The 18714-nt window shown below is 37.9% G+C and overlaps 1 protein-coding gene across 2 annotated transcripts in view; it reads left to right on the top strand.

The window, feature by feature from the left end:
• NDFIP1 (Nedd4 family interacting protein 1) overlaps positions 1 to 17791 on the top strand; it is a 52165-nt gene extending 34374 nt beyond the window's left edge. Inside the window, exons 3-8 of one of the 2 annotated variants that reach the window (XM_025445053.3) lie at positions 515 to 645; positions 4288 to 4375; positions 5479 to 5603; positions 7545 to 7611; positions 10228 to 10333; positions 16740 to 17791. In XM_025445053.3, coding sequence (XP_025300838.1) covers positions 515 to 645; positions 4288 to 4375; positions 5479 to 5603; positions 7545 to 7611; positions 10228 to 10331 — 515 coding nt within the window. In that variant the 3' untranslated portion in view covers positions 10332 to 10333; positions 16740 to 17791. Of the gene's footprint in view, positions 1 to 514; positions 646 to 4287; positions 4376 to 5478; positions 5604 to 7544; positions 7612 to 10227; positions 10334 to 13062 lie in introns of both variants that reach the window. The other variant, XM_035713896.2, reaches the window with a different exon arrangement.
• The last annotated feature ends 923 nt before the right edge of the window (positions 17792 to 18714 follow it).

Genomic DNA, 18714 nt, shown 5'->3' on the forward strand with positions numbered 1-18714 from the left:
ATTCAAATAAATAATGCCTCTGTAACTGAATTAGTTACCTTAGGCACATCATACAAAACAGTACCTGGTAAAACTAATGTGTAAGAGTCAAAGTGCTAAAGCAAACCTGTGAGAAATGAATTTTAACTTTTTTATTAAGTTGGTTTTCCTATTTATAAATGGGAGGGAAACCATGGTACAGTTTACAGACATACCGGTGAGGTATTTTTGGCTTACATGTTGTCTTTATGCCACTATTAAAATTGTGAACATACTATGTAACAGTTGGAAAAAAGTGTCCAAAAGCATTTGGAAGAGAGGGCAAAGTGATTTAAGTGAATAAATGTAATAATTGAAAGGTGAATAAGTTTAAAAATAATTCTTGATCTCTTACATTCATACAAAACATTTGATTCATTATTCTATATGTACTCTTAAAGGAATGGCTGGTTTTTGTATGCCAGGAGTTAGTGAAAATCTTTTTCCTCAGTTTAGCTAATGGTCATATAATTGTGACTTCCTTTTTATTCTGCAGCATATTTTGACTACAAAGATGAGTGTGGATTTCCAAAGCCTCCATCTTACAATGTGGCAACAACACTGCCCACCTACGATGAAGCTGAGAGAACCAAGGCTGAAGCTACTATCCCCTTGGTTCCTGGAAGAGTAAGTCCAATTTACCATGTCATTTGCTGGCTGCTAAATGGGAATTAGGTTCTTTTCATTACCCACTTTTGATATATTATTTATGATTGTACTGATTAGTAAAAGTATAGCTAGTTGGGTTTTTAAAGATTTCATTTATTTGAGAACGAGAGAGACAGAGAGAGAGAGAGACAGAGAGAGAGAGAGAATGAGTGGGGGAAGGGTTAGAGGGAGAGGGAAAACTAGACTCCTTGTTGAGCACAGAGCCCACCACAGGGCTTGATCCTAGGACCCTTGGACCATGACTTGAGCCAAAGGCAGAGACTTAACCAGCTGAGCCACCCAGGTGCCCCAGGTACAGCTAATTTTTAAAAACAGGTACATTTTCTTTTGGGGTAATAAACTCTTAATTCTTCCTGAAAATGATGCAGTAAAAGGTATAAATCAACAGAAGATCACTAGTCAGGCCAGCTTATTTTTTCTGTCTGTACTATTACCACCATTTTCTCAACTTTTCTGCCACGAAAGCCCCTGTCTTAGAGCAGGGGCTGATTTAGGAAATACACTGACTTGACCTTGATCCTGCACATTTCATATTTTGGTATGAGGTAGATAGCTGCTAGGGAGATCTAGAGAGAGAATAAGTTCAACTTTATAGAATTAAGCTTGTAGAAAGGCCCCCTGCCATAATGTCGATGAGCCAGCAGCAGTCCAGATGGCTCCTCTGTGAGTACATAGTGAATTCAGATCCCATCTAGCCTGATGTTGATTCATGGGAGTGGGGGCTGGGTATGATGAAAACCAAGAGAAAACTTTGAGGGATTCTTTGTTTTTAATGTCAGATCTGCAAATAGCTAGATGTGATTTCATAAATACTCATCTAAATTGAAGCTGATGGAAGATAGGGGCCTTAGGCCAGATACTGGGAAAAGATGGGGTAAGATCCATTGGGAATCCATTGGAATGTGGGGCAGTCAGGGTTGCAGACTCTAGTCCTGACAGGAAACTAACATGAACAATGAGAACAAAAACAGCAGTTTAGCCTGGGCAGTGCAGTGGCATAGGCCCCAGAAGTTCAGGCCTTAGGGTAGTGAACTGTTTACAGACCACAACTACTATGAGTGATGGGGCTTCTGAAACCACTGCTTGACAAAAATAATAATGTAAGCCCAGTGTAGGCTGTAAGGAGAAACTAGCAATCTTCAAGGAGCTTATGGTCTAAGGGCAAAACAGTCTTAATATAATAACCATGTATTGGAAGCAAATAACATGCTTGATACTGTGTTCAGTTTCCAATGTATTGTTTCTAGTCCTCACAGTAACTTGTGAGGTAGATATTATATTGTCCCCATGTACAGATGCAAAAATTGAGGCCCAGAGAGATTAAGTAATTTGCCCAAAGTAATGTAGTTAATAAGTAGCATAAGTGAGGGTCACACCCAGATACTCTAGACTCCAAAGGCCTATGTGTATTCTGTAGTCCTTTTAGACTGTATGGTAACTGTCCGATGGAAATACATCGGGATATTAGCTCTGATTAATAACTGAACTCCTTAGAATACTTTTATTTGGCAAGTATACATAATTAGGAATTTTTCAAACATTATTTAGCAAATGTGTAGAGAACTTTATACAGTGTGCTATGTAACTTTGAATAAGGCGATATTCCTGCTGTACAAGCACTTAAATATAGCTGGGGAAAAGGCCCACAAATACTGGTATCTAAGCAGTAGTACAAGGATATAGTGAGCTTTAAGAGCTGTGACTTTTTACTGTGTGATTATGGGGAAGATGGAATTTGAAATGGACACTGAGTTTTAATGGATAAGAACATTCCAGAGGGGAAAGGGCAGAAAGCAGATGTGAATTGAGCCTGGTAGGGGGTAGGGTCTGTGAATGTAGAAATTGATTTTGCTTGAGCAAAGAATTTATGACCAGACTATAGGTTGTGGAGTGTTCTGAATGCTATGCTGAGGCATTTAGACTTACATAGAGGTCACACAGACTGTTTCAGTTTTTTAGCAGGAATGTGGTAAGACAAGAATGGTGTTTTAGGAAACATTAAGTCAGCAACAATTTGTAGGAGTCTAGTAGTAGAGATACCCAGGACAGCAAGAACAGTTAGAAGGCACCTGTAATATTATTATTACTAGAAATTACTTCCATGTCCTTTTGTAGTATATCTTTGAGTATTGATGCAAAAAAACTAATTAGTGTCTAATAATTAGGCAAAGCATTATTTTTCTTAATAGGAAGTCAGAAACTGGGTATTTAATATTTAAAAAAAATATAAGCCAAATACATTATTGTAAGAATTTCTAACAGAAGTAATGTGTTATTAGAAATGGAAGCTGCCACTGACACTTCGTTCTCCAGTAACCCCCTACCTAGGCAAACCACAGCTTGTTATGGGCTTCCCACCCCCTTTTTATCTGCGTAGGGAGAGTTTGGATTGTCCTAAAGATTTGTTGTTTCTTTTTTTTCATTTGGGGAACCTTTATTTTATTTATTTATTTTTTAAGATTTTATTTATTCATGAGAGACACAGAGAGAGGGGCACAGACACAGACAGAGGGAGAAAGCAGGCTCCATTCAGGGAGCCCAACATGTGACTCAATCCCGGGTCTCCAGGATCACACCTTAGGCCGAAGGCGGCGCTACACTGCTGAGCCACTGGGGCTGCCCTCATTTGGGGAACTTTTATTGAATTGAACTGTGTATACATGTAACTTTTAAGTATGTATTCATACGTTTTTCAGTATCTCAACATATAATGTACATCAGTTGAAAAGGTGGGACACATAGTTGATGTTAATGTTGGTGAGGATCATGTTCCTTCTAGACTTGGAGTATTTTGATTTCAAGTTAGGATGGAAAAGATGCTATTTGCCAATAAGCTTGGAAGTGTGGTTGTTTCAGACCTATCTGCTAATGTGAACAGATGGGTCATGGAGTTGAGCTGTGGGCAGCCCTGAGCCTCTTCATATGTGATCATTCTATCCTTTTTCTCCCATGTCTCACAAAGCATTTCAGTTTCTTAATAGGTTCTGGATTACTAATATTCTGGGCCCCCCAGCAGGCCCTGGATTACTAATTCTAGAACGTAAGCCAAATTTAAGCCAAATAGATATCTTTTCTTTAGATAAATATGAGTGAATACTTCTCGTTGAACTTTATAATTTTTGAACCTCATTGTTAAAGAACTTGGGTTATAAAATGAACAATTCATTTAGAAAACTATAAAGATAGGGATGCCTGGGTGGCTCAGTGCTTGGGCGTCTGCCTTTGGCTCAGGGCATGATCCTGGGGTCCCAGGATCGAGTCCCACATAGGGCTCCCTGCATGGAGCCTGCTTCTCCCTCTGCCTCTGTCTCTGCCTCTTTCTCTCTCTCTCTGTGTCTCCCATGAATAAATAAATAAAATCTTTAAAAAAAAAAAAAAACCTATAGAAATAGAAGAAAGTTTTGTTTCTTCTCTAATTGTCTTAAAAGACAAAATGAAATTTTTAACACATAATGAGCCTTTTAATGTTCATAGTTTTAAATTGAGCCAACTCAGTAAATTTTCTCTTTGTACTCATTTTTATCCCCTTTTTGTGATGCCTTTCATTTGCTTATGAATAATTCATTGGGAATTTACCTTACTCTTTCTCTTTTCATTTAGGATGAGGATTTTGTGGGTCGGGATGACTTTGATGATGCTGACCAGCTGAGGATAGGAAATGATGGGATTTTCATGTTAACTTTTTTCAGTAAGTAAATACACATAGCAGAACCACTTCCCACAAATCAGAGTGCTTTGAATTATGGGTGAATATGACTGAATTAAAATGACTAGTTGAACTATTATTTTAATATATATGTTTATTTGATGCCTTTTACTAAGATGTTCAGAGCTTAGTTCACTTTTATCTTAATATTCTGTTTATCTTCTATTTCTATGAATATAGAAAATATAACTGAAGCAGTTTGGGGAATGCTATATTTTTTTATGAACTAAGCCTCATCTTTTAGGTCCGCAAAGACCCTTAGCATTGCTCTGACTCGTACCTGACCTGTAGAGTAGGAATTAAAGGCCTTATTATTATTAATCTGATGGATTTTTTTGCATGCTTCTATTTTCTGACAGATCAAAGTCAACTGAACTTTTTTTTGCCTCCTTCATGTTATTTTTGTTGTTTTTTGTTTTGTTTTAAGATTTTATTTATTTATTCATGAGAGACACAGAGATAGAGAAAGAGAAAGAGAGGCAGGGACACAGGCAGAAGCAGAAGCAGGCTCCACGCAGGGAGCCCGATGCGGGACTTGATCCCGGGTCTCCAGGATCAGGCCCTGGGCTGAAGGTGGCGCTAAACAGCTGAGCCAACCGGGCTGCCCCTCCTTCATGTTATTTTTGCATTCATCTTTCCATGTGTCACTTAGAAGTGAGTGACTATTTTTTATTTGCTATATTAAAAAGATAAGATATAAAGGAAATGCAGTGCTTTTAAAGGTGGTGTGTTATGAAGCTGTCAGAATTCATAGAAAGATGAAAAACCTGAATCAGATTTTATTTACTGAAGTGTACAAGTCCTAAGTATACAGTTTGGTGAATGTTAAGGCATTTTTGAAAGTGAATAGCAGTAGACATAATGTAATTACCTGATATTCAGAGCAGACGATTTCTTGTTTGTTTTGGGGAAGAGGACAGAGAATAGATTTTTGGGGGGAGATAAGGCAAGGGTTATGGTGGGTGGGCTGGGCTGTCTTTTATCCCTGGAAAACCCATTGAAGCAAAAGCACATGTAGAGGGCACTCTTGCTTCTTGGGTAACAGGATGTGTGTCTCACAGGGTTTTTTTTCTTCTCTCTTACAGTGGCATTCCTCTTTAACTGGATTGGATTTTTTCTGTCTTTTTGCCTGACCACCTCAGCTGCAGGAAGGTATGGGGCCATTTCAGGATTTGGTCTCTCTCTAATTAAGTGGATCCTGATTGTCAGGGTAAGTTTATACCAGAAAATATAGACCCTGTAGAGAAACAATCAGTAGAATAACTGATTATTTGATTTTTTTCTTTTCACATTATTTCTACATTTAAAATGATTTTAGGTTTGTCTTTGTTCTGGTTTCATGAAGTTGAACCTAAATCAGTTGCAGATGGTTCATGCGTGTAAGTTTTATAGTTAAATCTAGTGAATATTGGTGTCCCAAGGCAACATCCTATAGGATGTTCACAATTTGCTTTCTCTGCTGTTAATGTCTATAATGTGTGTTTGTTCTGAAATTAGTTTTTGTAATAAAAAGAAAATACCACTTCTTTGGTGTCTCATCAAAAGCAGGCATTCCTCACATTAATTCTACTGAAGTTTTGGTTTTTCTTCTTCCCTCTTTCCTGCTCTTTGCTTCTCTCTCCTTTCTCCCTCCCTTCCAGGGTTGTTTATTAGCAGCATCGTTGGTTCTGCCAAAATGTTTTGGAACTGAAATTGTTTACAAGTGCTACTCCATTGGGGGGGCCTTATCTCTAAAATATATTAGAAATCTTCAGTGATTTGGGAGTTATCAGGTAGTCCAAATTACTGAAGTAATTTATACTTTAAAAGATCTAATCTCTTAAAATATATTGTGATTTCAGGTAAGTTTATTGCTTTTGTCAACTTAATAGATAAAATCAATGTATTCATCATTAATTGTCATTATTAACTAATTATTGGGTATTGACTGGACACTGGACTTTTTCATATGTATTTATTCTGACCAGTTGTTAACATTTTTAGGATTCTGAGTTCCTTTGAGAATCTTTTAGGAGTTAGGAACTTTTTCCCCCAAGCAGCTAATACATACTCATCTAAGACATGGACTTAGGTGAAGAACCCAAGCACTAAAGAGCTTTTTCATTCCCTCCCTAAATCTTAAATTGTTATTCCTATTAAGAAATAAAATACTGTATTTTTTTAAAGGATTTTTAAAAAAGATTTATTTATTTATTTATTCATGACAGAGAGAGAGAGAGAGGCAGAGACAGGAGAAGCAGGCTCCATGGAGGGGAGCCCGACAAGGCGGTGCTAAACCGCTGAGTCACCCGGGCTGCCCAAATACTGTATTTTAATGCTCAAACTGCATTAAATTTTCAGATAATAAAGCCCCCAATAGAAAACAGATAACATTAGTTAGCAGTCTTTTTTTTTTAACCAGAAGTTTCACTAAGCTGACTAAAATGTTAAAACTGAATTGAATGAATCAACTTGTATCAGGATGGCTTTGTCTGAGTAATAGAAAACTGAGCTCAAAATGGCTTAGAAAACAGTGGGAAAAATTTATTTCCCATGAAAACAAGTCCTGACATGGAGGATCACCATATCTGTTTTGCTTATTCAGTGACATCATTAGGGACGATTGCTGTCCTATTGGTAGAGGTGCTCCTCCCTCAGGATTCAAATGGCTATGGCAGTTTCAGGCATCACATCAGAAGCACAGCTGTGTTCAGCAGAAGAAAGAAAACTTATTTCTTCTCTTTCTTTTCTAAGTGCAAGAAAACCTCAGCAACCCTCACTTCCCAATGACCAGAATGTGCCATTATTTGGCAAAGGAATGGGGGATTATTATGATATTCATAGTAAAGCTTCCAAGGTTGAGGCATACCAAGAACAAATAGTTTTGGGACTGAGTAAGCAAAGTAAAAGTTTCATCAAAACATATTTCTAGGGAGATCCCTGGGTGGCTCAGAGGTTTAGCGCCTGCCTTTGGCCTGGGGTGTGATCCTGGCGTCCCGGGATCAAGTTCCACATTAGGCTCTCTGCGTGGGGCCTGCTTCTCCCTCTGACTGTATCTCTGCCTCTCTCTCTCTCTCTCTCTCATGAATAAATGAAAATCTTTAAAAAAGAAAATGAGGTTTTAACCTCATTATAAAAATAAACAAACAAACTTATTTGCTTTATTTTTCAGTTTTCCACCTATTTCCCTGGATATTTTGATGGTCAGTACTGGCTCTGGTGGGTGTTCCTGGTTTTAGGTAAGTGCTTTTAACATAGACAGTGGAGAGAAAAGATAGTGTTAAATTTTAGAAGTAAAATTACTTTTAGTAAACCCTCATCTTCCTTCCAACCCTAATAAATAATTTTTAAAAATATTTCTTAAAGATTAGGTTGCCATCACCATTATTATATTAATAAAGCGTCTCTTGGTGGTCGATTTTTTTTTTTTTCCTAACCCATTCATACATATTTCTCAGATTTCCCATGTGACCGGTGGACATACTAATAAGATGACTTTATAGTCTATCGGTTATTTTCTCCTGGATAATTACTGCCATAAAAGGGTTCACAAAAGATTGTAACCAGTTGAACTACTCAGGAGTCTATGTGGCCAATTTTCAGTTGACTCTGTCAGCAGGAAACAAAATGTATAGCTTTGCTTGACAGAACTTCCGGAGGAATCAGTATTGGGTTTCCAGAATTCTTTGGTGAGAATAAGAATGATTTTGCAATGAGGCCTATAGAATACATATATGTATGTAATTCTGTATTCTACAGAATTATAGCAGAGCCATCCTGTAGCTGTTTAAGATGGTATAATGGCCTCACCTGCTTCTTTGATATCACTTTTCCCGTGTCCTGTTTAGGGCCTTCTTATTGCCTCCTTAATTAAGATCCCTGGTGGCAATGCTGCTGATGGATCTGGTTAGTACAGTGTACACCCCTGTCCAGTAGTTGCTTAATACACTCAGGACTTACCTGCTTTGCCTGTGGTGATAGACCATGCATTGCTGAACATAAAATTTAATTGGAAAATACAAGTCTTACATCATATCAGCCCCCACCTCTCCAACAGCATCATCTACTCTGCTAATAATGGTCATTGAAATTTCACGGAAAGAGAAGTCATGATTTCCCCCCACCCTTAATTATTAAGATGCTTAATAATAAAAATGCCCAGAGAAGAGTTACTTTAAGGAATAGTTTCTGGGTTGCTTATTCACAAAATTGTATCTTTAAGAAAAAGGCTACCTCTCCTTTTTCCCCCAAGCCAAATACTGAATGGACCGAAAAAAGAGCCACTAAGCATATTTTCAGGTTGATCGTTGACAGCATAGATAATTTAAAGAAACTTAATTATCTTCCTATATTAAAGTTTCATGGAAGATGAATTTATAATACTTGTAATTAATTGATCATTCTGTCTATCTTACTGTTCACTAGTAAGCAGAAAAACAGTGAGGCTTTGGATATCATTTGTGCGTTTGGACACAGTGTTTGGGTCATTTTTAGAATTTTTCTTGCGGAAAGAACCAATTTTGGGGGTTGTGTTTTGTTGCAAGGAACAGGCCCACACAGAGCTCTCAAGCTGACAGTCTATGAACTACAACCAGCCTGTAATTGTAGTCTGTTTGTTCCATAGTTATTTTCAGAGGTTTTTTTTATTAGCCGCCATCATTTAAAAACCTAGAGTTTCCACATAAAATGTCTGAATTTTGTTTGCTTTTCTTAAAATTGGGATATCTAGCAGAACAGGCCTATATTTCCCCAAGGCACCCACCTTTTGGTGGGAGCTGTTGCAGGTGTCCCCTCCTATTAGGCTGTGTGCTTTCCACTTTACTAGGATTCTCTGACGCAGCTCTTCATGGGGTGACCTCTGCTCTGTAGTCACTTACTGCTTTTGGTGCCAAACAGAAAGGGAATGAGGAGTGATTGCTGAATGGGTACACATTTTTTTTTTTAGGGGTGATAAAAATGTTCCAAAATAAAGATAATAGTTTTGGTTGTACAGCTCCATAACTACTAAAATTAAAGCCAGTAAACTGTACACATCAAATGAGTGGACTTCATGGTATGTGAATTATATCACCATGAAAGTGTTTTTAAAAAGTGTCTTAAGATTCAGGGACCAGCCCTAAAGGAGGAGGGCCCAGGAGTGTGTGAGCTATTTCTAATTAGGGGGCACATCACCTTTCCCATGGATTGTTCTAACAGGTGTCAACTGTGAACGGCTAGCTTCTGGTGTAGACACACAGAATCAGTCTTACTCCCTTAGTGCCTCGTAAATAAATGGCCAAGTGTATCCTACTTGTATATATTTTTTAAGAATGGAGAAATAGAGTTTAGAATTAAGAATATAAGAATTGGTGTGGAGGGAAAAAAAAAAAAAAAAGAATTGTAATAGGTAAGGGGATCCTGACATCTAGTGGACAGCATGTGTATAGTTGATAGGGAAAAAATGCCATGCCAAGGGATGGTTTTTTTAACTTGAGAAAAATATTTTATAACCCCTCTCTTTTTTTTTGGAGTTAATTATCTTGAAATACTTTTTTTGAACCCAGAAGGTAGGTTTTGATAATGCTTCTCAGGTTGCCACGTGTACATATTTAACTCCATCTTATATTTTATTTCCCTTTTAGACCAATCGCATTCTTAATGTGCAAAGCCTTTCATTTGGGCTCTTGAGATTTTTGTTTTCCTGTTGAGAACTGGAAATGTTTTAATGGAAATCCTTAGGAAATTTTGGAGAAAATTGCTTATGTTTTCATAGCTTTTAGCGGAAAAATGATGAAGTAGTGCTATCAGGACGGATATTTCTGGGGAAGGGACTTAATACAGAAATTATAAACTCATTCTTTTCTTTTTTAAATCAGGCTTTCTCCTGTTTCTCAGAGGATTTATCAATTACGCAAAAGTTCGGAAGATGCCAGAAACTTTCTCAAATCTCCCCAGGACCAGAGTTCTCTTTATTTATTAAAGGTATTAAACAAAACTTTATTCTAGACCCAGTATAATCATGTGATACATTGCAGATTTCTATTCAGGTTCAGAGTAGAGTCTACCCCCTATGGTAGGAAATACAGAGAAGGTAAGGAAGCCACAGTCCTTGCCTTTTAGCAGTTTCTAGTATAGTAAGGATGTTTTCATAAAAAACTGTTGAAAAGGGCAAGTTAGAAAAACTACCACAGGAGAAAACATTATCTCATGTTCTGACAATACAAAAGAGTCAGGGGTCTTTAGTCATCAGGGAGCTAGGATATTTGGCTCTATGAGGTCCTAGATCTTTAAATCTTGAATCCTAAAGCCACTGCTTATGTTGTACTGTTCTAGAGGAAAGTACTGGGAAGGAGACTTTCAGGCCTAATCACTGAGCTTTAATTAGATTCCCTAAGCCCCAGAGCTCCAGTGTGAAGAAACCTTTGGCTGTATCAGGATCTCCTTTTGCCTGGTTTACTTACAAGCCCGCCAAGGCTTCCATCACTTAAAATTAGGGAGACTTTCCTGGTGCCCTTCTTTAAGTTCATACATACCCTGATATTACACTCTGCTGGTAAGGAGGGTCAAACTTAAGGAAGGAGAAAGAGCCTATTCCCCTGCCTTGAATAAAAGGTCTAGGTCGTGTTGAGGCTCCTCTTTGATTCCTATGTGGTTTTCCCCAGAGCTGATTCTTAGATCAGTAGCTGCAAAAAAAGGAAGAACTGTAGAATCTTGAGAAAGAGTACACCAGAGAGAGACCTCTCTGGTAACAAGATCTTTTTTTTTTTTTTTTTTTTTTTTTTTTTTTTTTTTTTTTTATGATAGTCACAGAGAGAGGGAGAGAAAGAGAGACAGGCAGAGGGAGAAGCAGGCTCCATGCACCGGGAGCCCGATGTGGGATTCGATCCCGGGTCTCCAGGATCGCGCCCTGGGCCAAAGGCAGGCGCCAAACCGCTGCGCCACCCAGGGATCCCTGGTAACAAGATCTAATAGGACTTGTTAGACTTCTCTCTTTGCTCCTTAAGACTTTTGGGGATGAGTGGGTTGTGGAAGAGAACTTTGAGTTACATCTAGGGGGCTAGGCTAGTTGAAGATGAGGCAAGACTTTGTTTTTTAGTTTTTGGGGTTTTTTTAAAGATTTTATTTTAAAGTAATCTCTGCACACAATGATGGGCTCAAACTTATAACTCTGAGATCAAGAGTTGCATGCTCTACCAACTGAGCCAGCCAGGCGCCCCTTCTTTTTCTTTTAAAAATAATAGATTCCATCAGTCTAGTCAAATGGTAGCTTTTGGGCAGCCCCAGTGGCTCAGCGGTTTAGTGCCGCCATCGGCCCGGGGTGTGATCCTGGAGACCCGGGATTGAGTCCCACATCGGGCTCCTTGCATGGATCCTGCTTCTCCCTCTGCCTGTGAGTGTGTGTGTCTCTCATGAATAAATAAATAAAATCTTTAAAAGAAAAGATAGCTTTGAATTTCTGAATGGACTGAGATAGCACCTCTGTCTCTTCTCTTCATTCTTCACTTAGAAGGAAGTTTTGGTATTTATTAGGGGATTACATACCTTCCTCATCTTGTTTCTGATACATAACAGATATCAGCCAGATTGGGAGAAAGCTTGAACTTCTCAGTTTTCCTGTATTGCTAGAGACTGATAGAAGAGTTTTTATTTATAAAAATTGTTACTGTTTTCTTTGGATTCTTAAAAATTCTGAAAATTTTTTTTAAAGATTTCATTTATTTATTTGACAGAACACAAGTGAGGACAGAGGGAGAGGGAGAAGCAGACTCCCTGCTGAGCAGGGAGCCCGATGTGCAGGGCTCGATCCTAGGACTCTGAGCTCATGACCTGAGCCCAAGGCAGAGGCTTAACCAACTAAGCCACCCAGGCCCCCAACTCTGAAGTGCTTTATTAGGAGTATTCTAAATGTAAAGTGAAGTGTCTTTATTTGAGGTTCTGAATTGAAGTTGACAGTCATTAGTATTAATGCTGATAAAGCTGTGAGGGACATTAGGCCTACTGTTCTCTGTATTTTGGAGTCAGAAGCCTTAGCATGCTTTTTGAGTTGTCAGAAACTTCAAGCATCCCCCAGTGGAGGGCATAAAAGGTTTCTTCACTTTTCTATCTGACTTTGCTATTCTAGTATTTGAAATCATTTCTGACATGCCCAGAGGATTCAGAGCTCTAAATTAGGGGACTTAGAATAGCATTTAGAATTCTAATGACTTCCTAATAATTGTCAGTATCCCTAGAGTGAATCTGAAAAGCCATAATATCTCTTGGGACTGAATTTCCTTTGTCCATTACAGGGGTAAGAACTGTTCATATGGATCCAAATGTAGAATGTTTCTCTAGTTCAGAGGAAATTTATTTAATTTGAAGTTGTGCTAGCAAACCATCTTGTAAGGTATTAAGATTTTCTTTCATTGAGACTTCTTATTACTTCATTTAATGTAGTTGGCTGGTTAAAAGCTAGCTGTAGGCTTACTTTTTGCCAGAAAGACATGGGTAGGGACTTTGAAAATAGCTTTGCCATAACAGAAAAATAACTTAATGCCCATTAAGTCCTAAGATCTGGCGTTTTACTAGAAAAAGGTGTAAGAATAGTGACTTTTCAGGTGACGCAAAATATAATACACACAAACCTTGAAATGACCCCAGAAGGCCTCTTTCTAATCAGTTAAAGCAGTTGTTAAAAGCCACACACTAAAGTTCATGTACTTCTATCTTAGGAGCTGCTTTCAGGTTCCCTTTTGGGAGCTCATTTAAGCTTAAAAAGGAAATCTGGTTTCCTACGCCACAGTGAGAAAAGCCAAATGAAGCTGTTAGAGGTGGGCCCAGAGGCATCAAGAAGTATTTGAGTACAGGAAGCAGAAGAATAAAATGTAAATACTCTTTCTATATTGTTTAAAAAGAAACAGATACCTTTTAGAAATCTCTTTATCAAAAAAAAAAAAAAAATTTAAAAAAAAATTAAAAAAAAAAAGAAATCTCTTTATCTAGAGCACCTGGGTGGCTCAGTGGTTGAGCATCTGCCTTTGGCTCAGGTCGCGACCCCAGGGTCCTGGGATCGAGTCCCTGCAGGGAGCCTGCTTCTCCCTCTGCCTATGTCTCTGCCTCTCTCTGTGTCTCTCATGAATAAATAAAAATCTTTAATAAAAAAAAAAGAAACTTCTTTATCTAAAATGGTCAAAATGTAAAATGTTTATGCTTTTTCTTATTTATCAGCTAACTGGAAAATAAATTTATATGGAGTACCACTTGATCTGATGCTGTCAAGTGGTTGAGGGCTTAGCTACAGGAGCTGGGACATGGTAACACAGTTAACTGGTATCCAACACTACTCTGAAAGTACTGGCTCATAGGTAGCACAATAGACTTTAAATTCTAATATTTTAACCACTTTTGAAATAGGAAAGAGGAGCACCTGAGTTGAGTGGCTCATTTGGTTATAACAGCATCTGCCTTCGGCTCGGGTCATGATCCTGGGGTCCTGGGATCACGCCCCCACTACCACCACCAGTTGGGCGCCCTGCTCAGTGAGGAGTCTACCTCTCCTCCTCTCACTCTTGCTCTCTCTCAATAAATAAATAAAATCTTAAAAAAAAAAAAAGGAAACAGGAAAGAGTTTTGGTGTTTTGTTTTGTTTTTTTGAGAGAGAGAGAGCACACACAGGCACCTGCATGAGCTGTGGGGGAGAAGCATAGGAAGACTCCCTACTGAGTCTGATAAGCAGACTCCCTACTGAGTCTGATAAGCAGACTCCCTACTGAGCAGGGATCCTGATGCAGAGCTCCATCACAGGATACTGAGATCATGACCTGATCCCAAGGCAAAGGGTCAACTGACTGAGCCAGTCAGGTGCTGGCAGGAAAGAAAGTTTTGTAAGCCCTGACATTAATGAAATAGGACCCTTCATATTTAGATGATTCCTGTGATCTGGTGAGCTGTACACGTTAGACACCAGATATTTAATTTTTTCCCCCCTGTGATGATAAATGCTTTGATTTTTCCCTTTCTAGTTTCCCCTCCTCCTCCTTAATATCTCTCTTAATTTATTAAAGGAAGTTCACCTCAAGTTAAAGTTTGATTTATTGACTGTGTTATAAAGTAGCGAGATAGTAAAAATGTTTCTAGTGGAATTTTTGCTTAAAACAATTGTATAATGTTCAGGAAAAAAAGGGTTGTCTTCCTCTTGAAAGTAAATGATCTGTAGGTTCTTGGCTCCTTTTGTTTCTGAAGTGATCTCATCTACAATTCAGTAATGAAGTCTGTAGTCCCTAAAACCTTTCTTTCCTCCAGTTGTGTTACAGCATAGTTTTTGTAACAACTTGTGAATCAGGTCCATGTGAACAGGCCTCTGAGTCTTAAGAGAGCAGTGAGCACCTCTCTAGCAGTCATTTTCATCTGGAGTCTGTACGGTAATTGAGATTACCCGTTACTAACCTAGCGAGGTGTATGGGATTTTAATGTTTGCTGGGTGGCTCTGACTTTGAGGGATCTACTAAAGCTAATTTACCTCTGGAGGCAGCATGGTCTAAGGAAAGTGGCCAGATAGTTATCTGGGCTGTATCATATGTTCCTGCAGATTCTAGTGTTTTGGTGAATCGGAACAATTACATTAGTTTTCATCTGTTAAAGGAAACTGATAAAACTGAAGTTACTTCAGTTTGTAATAAGTCCAGCCCCCTGGCGATAACCTCCTTTTGACATGGGTCTGCTGATACTCCTTTTGCTACTTGGTTTTTTGAGTTCTTTATGTTTGCATGTCTTTGTCCCTGCACATCCTGAGGCCTTTCAACCTAAACAAAAGTTGCTCTTGTGTCAGTAGTGCTGGTTTCCTTGGATACCAGCTGAATTTGGAATATGGGAGAGTATTAACAGTTTAAAAACCATATGTTGATTTTTTAAAAGTTTTTTTTCATATGTTGATTTCTGCTATTGTTGTAGCTCCTGTGCATCATGTCATGTCAGCCTTTTGAAGATTGATGCAGTTGTCTAGTCAGAAGAGATAGAAAAGGGTGCTTGTAGCTTTTACAGGAATTTTGAAAGGTGAAAAGGGAGCTTAGCTTAGGGCCAGCATATGAGCCTGTCCAACTGTCCTTGGTGCAGGGTGTACCCAAGGTACTTTCTCAAATACTTAAGTGTATATCTCTTTACTGTTTTTTTTTTTTTTTTTAAGATTTTATTTATTCATGAGAGACACAGAGGGGCAGAGACATAGGCGGAGGGAGAAGCAGGCTCCATGCAGGGAGACCGATATGGGACTCGATCCCAGGACCTCAGCATCATGACCTGAGCTGAAGACAGGTGCTCAACCGCTGAGCCACCCAGGGGTCCTTCTTTAGTGTTTTTTTTTTTTTTTTTTTAGCACAAATATCTGAAGTTCCTTATGCTTTTCCCCAGTATTTCCATGAAAACCAAAACAATTACACCAATATAGAAATGCCTCAGAGTATTAGATGAAAATTGGACTTAAAAAATATATAACATATGGACATTATTTTGAGTATTTCAGTCACATCTGTTCCTTTTTAAAAATTAGTTTTACTGGGATGCCTGGGTGGCTCAGTGGTTGAGCATCTGCCTTCGGCCCAGGGTGTGATCCTGGAGACCTAGGATCCAGTCCCACATCAGGCTCCCTACATTGGAGCCTGCTTCTTCTCCCTCTGCCTGTGTCTCTGCCTCTCTCTGTCTCTCTGTCTCTCTCGCTCTCTCTCTCTAGAATAAGTAAATCTTTTTTAAAAAATAAGTAAATTTTAAAAATAATAGTTTTATCAGTTTTTTTCAGAGATAAATTGACTTTTTTTTTACTTGTTTTTGACTAAAATAAATAGACTTTTTCCCTAATTGGTTAAAAACGAGTATGTGTTTTTAATCAATTAGGGGATTACATACCTTCCTCATCTTGTTGTCCTTTATCTTTACCGTGCTCTGAGTACAGCATGACATCATTGGCATCCTTATTGGAAATCTTCTTTGTGTGGTATCTAGCAAAATTGGCAGAGTAAATCGTAGCTTCAGGTGGGTCAGAAAATGGCCTGTGCACTGGGTTCTGCGGGGTCTTGGCCTCCACGTTACAGTCATCACTGTGGGGCTAAGTGCAGGGTGAAGGAAGAGGTCTTTGCATTTCATTCTTTTGTGAGGAAGTTTAGAGGAACCCCGGACCTCATGGGCTTTAGAGAAAGTGGTCAAGTTCTTTCTAGTTCTGGAGTCCCTGGTAACTTTAGGAACCAAAATTTTAATGTTTATTGAATAGTATGATGTCAGTGTATAGTAATCTTAAAGCTATGTTAAAATGTACTTCTTGTGTCTCCAAACATCCTGCCTCCTTTTGTGACTACATCCTTCTCTTGGCCAAAATAAAAAGCTAACTAGAGTTTCAATATTCAATATCCTTCTCTGGCAGATGTTTTCTGGCAAAGGCCTTCCTGCGTTTATGAATTCTCTCTCAAGAAGCAAGGGAACACCTGCAGGAAGTGAATCAAGATGCAGAACACAAGAATAATCACCTGCTTTAAAAAAAAAAAAAAAAGTACTGTTGAAAAAGATCATTTCTCTTTATTTGTTACTAGGTGTAAAATTTTAATAGTTAATGCAAAATTCTGTAATCATTGAATCATTAGTGATTAATGTTTGAAAAAGCTCTCTCAATCAAGTATGTGATGTATTAATAATGCCTTATCTATGGTTTGTAGTTATTTTAAATAGCATGAGCCTTGTCCCTGTAGTCAGTAGGGGGCAGTCTTGCTTTATTCATCCTCCATCTCAAAATGAACTTGGAATTAAGTATTTTAGTGTAAGATATGTATAATGCTGGCCATTTTAAAGGGGTTTTCTCAAAAGTTGAAACTTTTGTTATGACTGCATTTCTGCACATAATCCAGACTTGCTGTTGAAATTAATCTAGAAATTTATTCATTTGTACTGTGAACACCTGGAAGCAAAATCATAGTGCAAAATACATTTAAAGTGTGTTCAAGAATATGTTCTGAATTGGTAAATAACAAGCATTAATTTTTTATAGTCTGCATTCCAAATTTTGCAGTACCTTATTCTGTGTTATATACCTAAAAAATTGTAAAGGTGGTGTCACTGTATAAAATAAAAAGGGCAAGGACAAATCCAACTTAATTACTAAAATGCAATTCTTGACATTCTGTATGATTAGAATCCATACCCCTCCCCCCCCCTTTTTTTTAGGTCTCCTAATAGTTAGGCCAGGGGCTGGAGTAGGGAGGGAAATTAGGTACGAAGGTGCAAAGAAAGAATTAGTTTGGAACTTTTGAGATGATCCCTAACATACTGTAGTAGTACTACTTGCTTTTACAATGTGTTAGCAGAACCGATGAGTTATAAACGTAGAATGATGTGCTTTCTGCCAAGTGGTAATTCACCTTGGTTTGCTATGTTAAAACTGTAAATACAACAGAACATTAATAAACGTCTCTTGTGTAGCAACTTTTGCTGTAGATTAGTGTTTAATTTCTTGGTTTGCATTTGTTCATTGCCAGGGCAATTTTTTCTACTCCTTATTCATACAGATTCATGCAGAATCATTCACGAAGTACAAAAAAATTGGTTTGAAGCCAGTTTTTTTTTTCTTTTTCAGCACAAAAAGTTCCCTTCTCTTATACTCAGTACATTCCTAAAGATGCATGTGAAAATTGCTTCTGCAAAAGATAATGGATTAAATAAAGAGGAGTTTTAGAGATTTTAAATCATTCCAGAATTCCCAATTATGCTTCATTTTTTAGACATAATCTTAATTTATTTCCAGTATTTTCTGCATATTACTTGCCTTTGCTCTTTTTCTCATTCAAACACAGTCCATTGGTTTAGGTCCTATGAGCACCTGGCTGAGGTGAAAGATTACTTGTTCCTCCTGATTTCTATTCTTGTCCCAGTTGTGCTAAATTTAAAGACCAGTAATAGTCTGAATAAATTTGGACACATGCAACAGAAAATTATTTATATTATCTTACAGGACAAAATAGAAGGGCCCTAATAACATAAACTGAAACATTATAAACTCACTTTGTGTTTATTCTTTAGATTTGGTTTTGTATATTCAGAGAATGAAATACTTAGAATTCCTATTTCTACATATTTGGTGGTTCTTAAAGGCTTTCTCACATGTAAACCTATAGTCTGACATGCTAAGTACTTTGAAGGGTGATTTCTCCTTTTTCCTTTAAAATATTAGGAATAAAGATAATAAAAATAATTGGAATAGTGAAGTCTTCTCAGATGTGTAAAGTTGGTCTCATTTGTTAGCTGGAGTCCTTAACTATTATTTGGATGGAAATATTTACACTATACTGTTATTTTTCATTTTTCTCTCATTTTCTGTTTCCCTTTGGTAGGTTCATTAGTAAGAATAA

Source organism: Canis lupus, chromosome 2 (genome assembly GCF_003254725.2).
Source record: "Canis lupus dingo isolate Sandy chromosome 2, ASM325472v2, whole genome shotgun sequence".
NCBI classification, from domain to species: domain Eukaryota; kingdom Metazoa; phylum Chordata; class Mammalia; order Carnivora; family Canidae; genus Canis; species Canis lupus.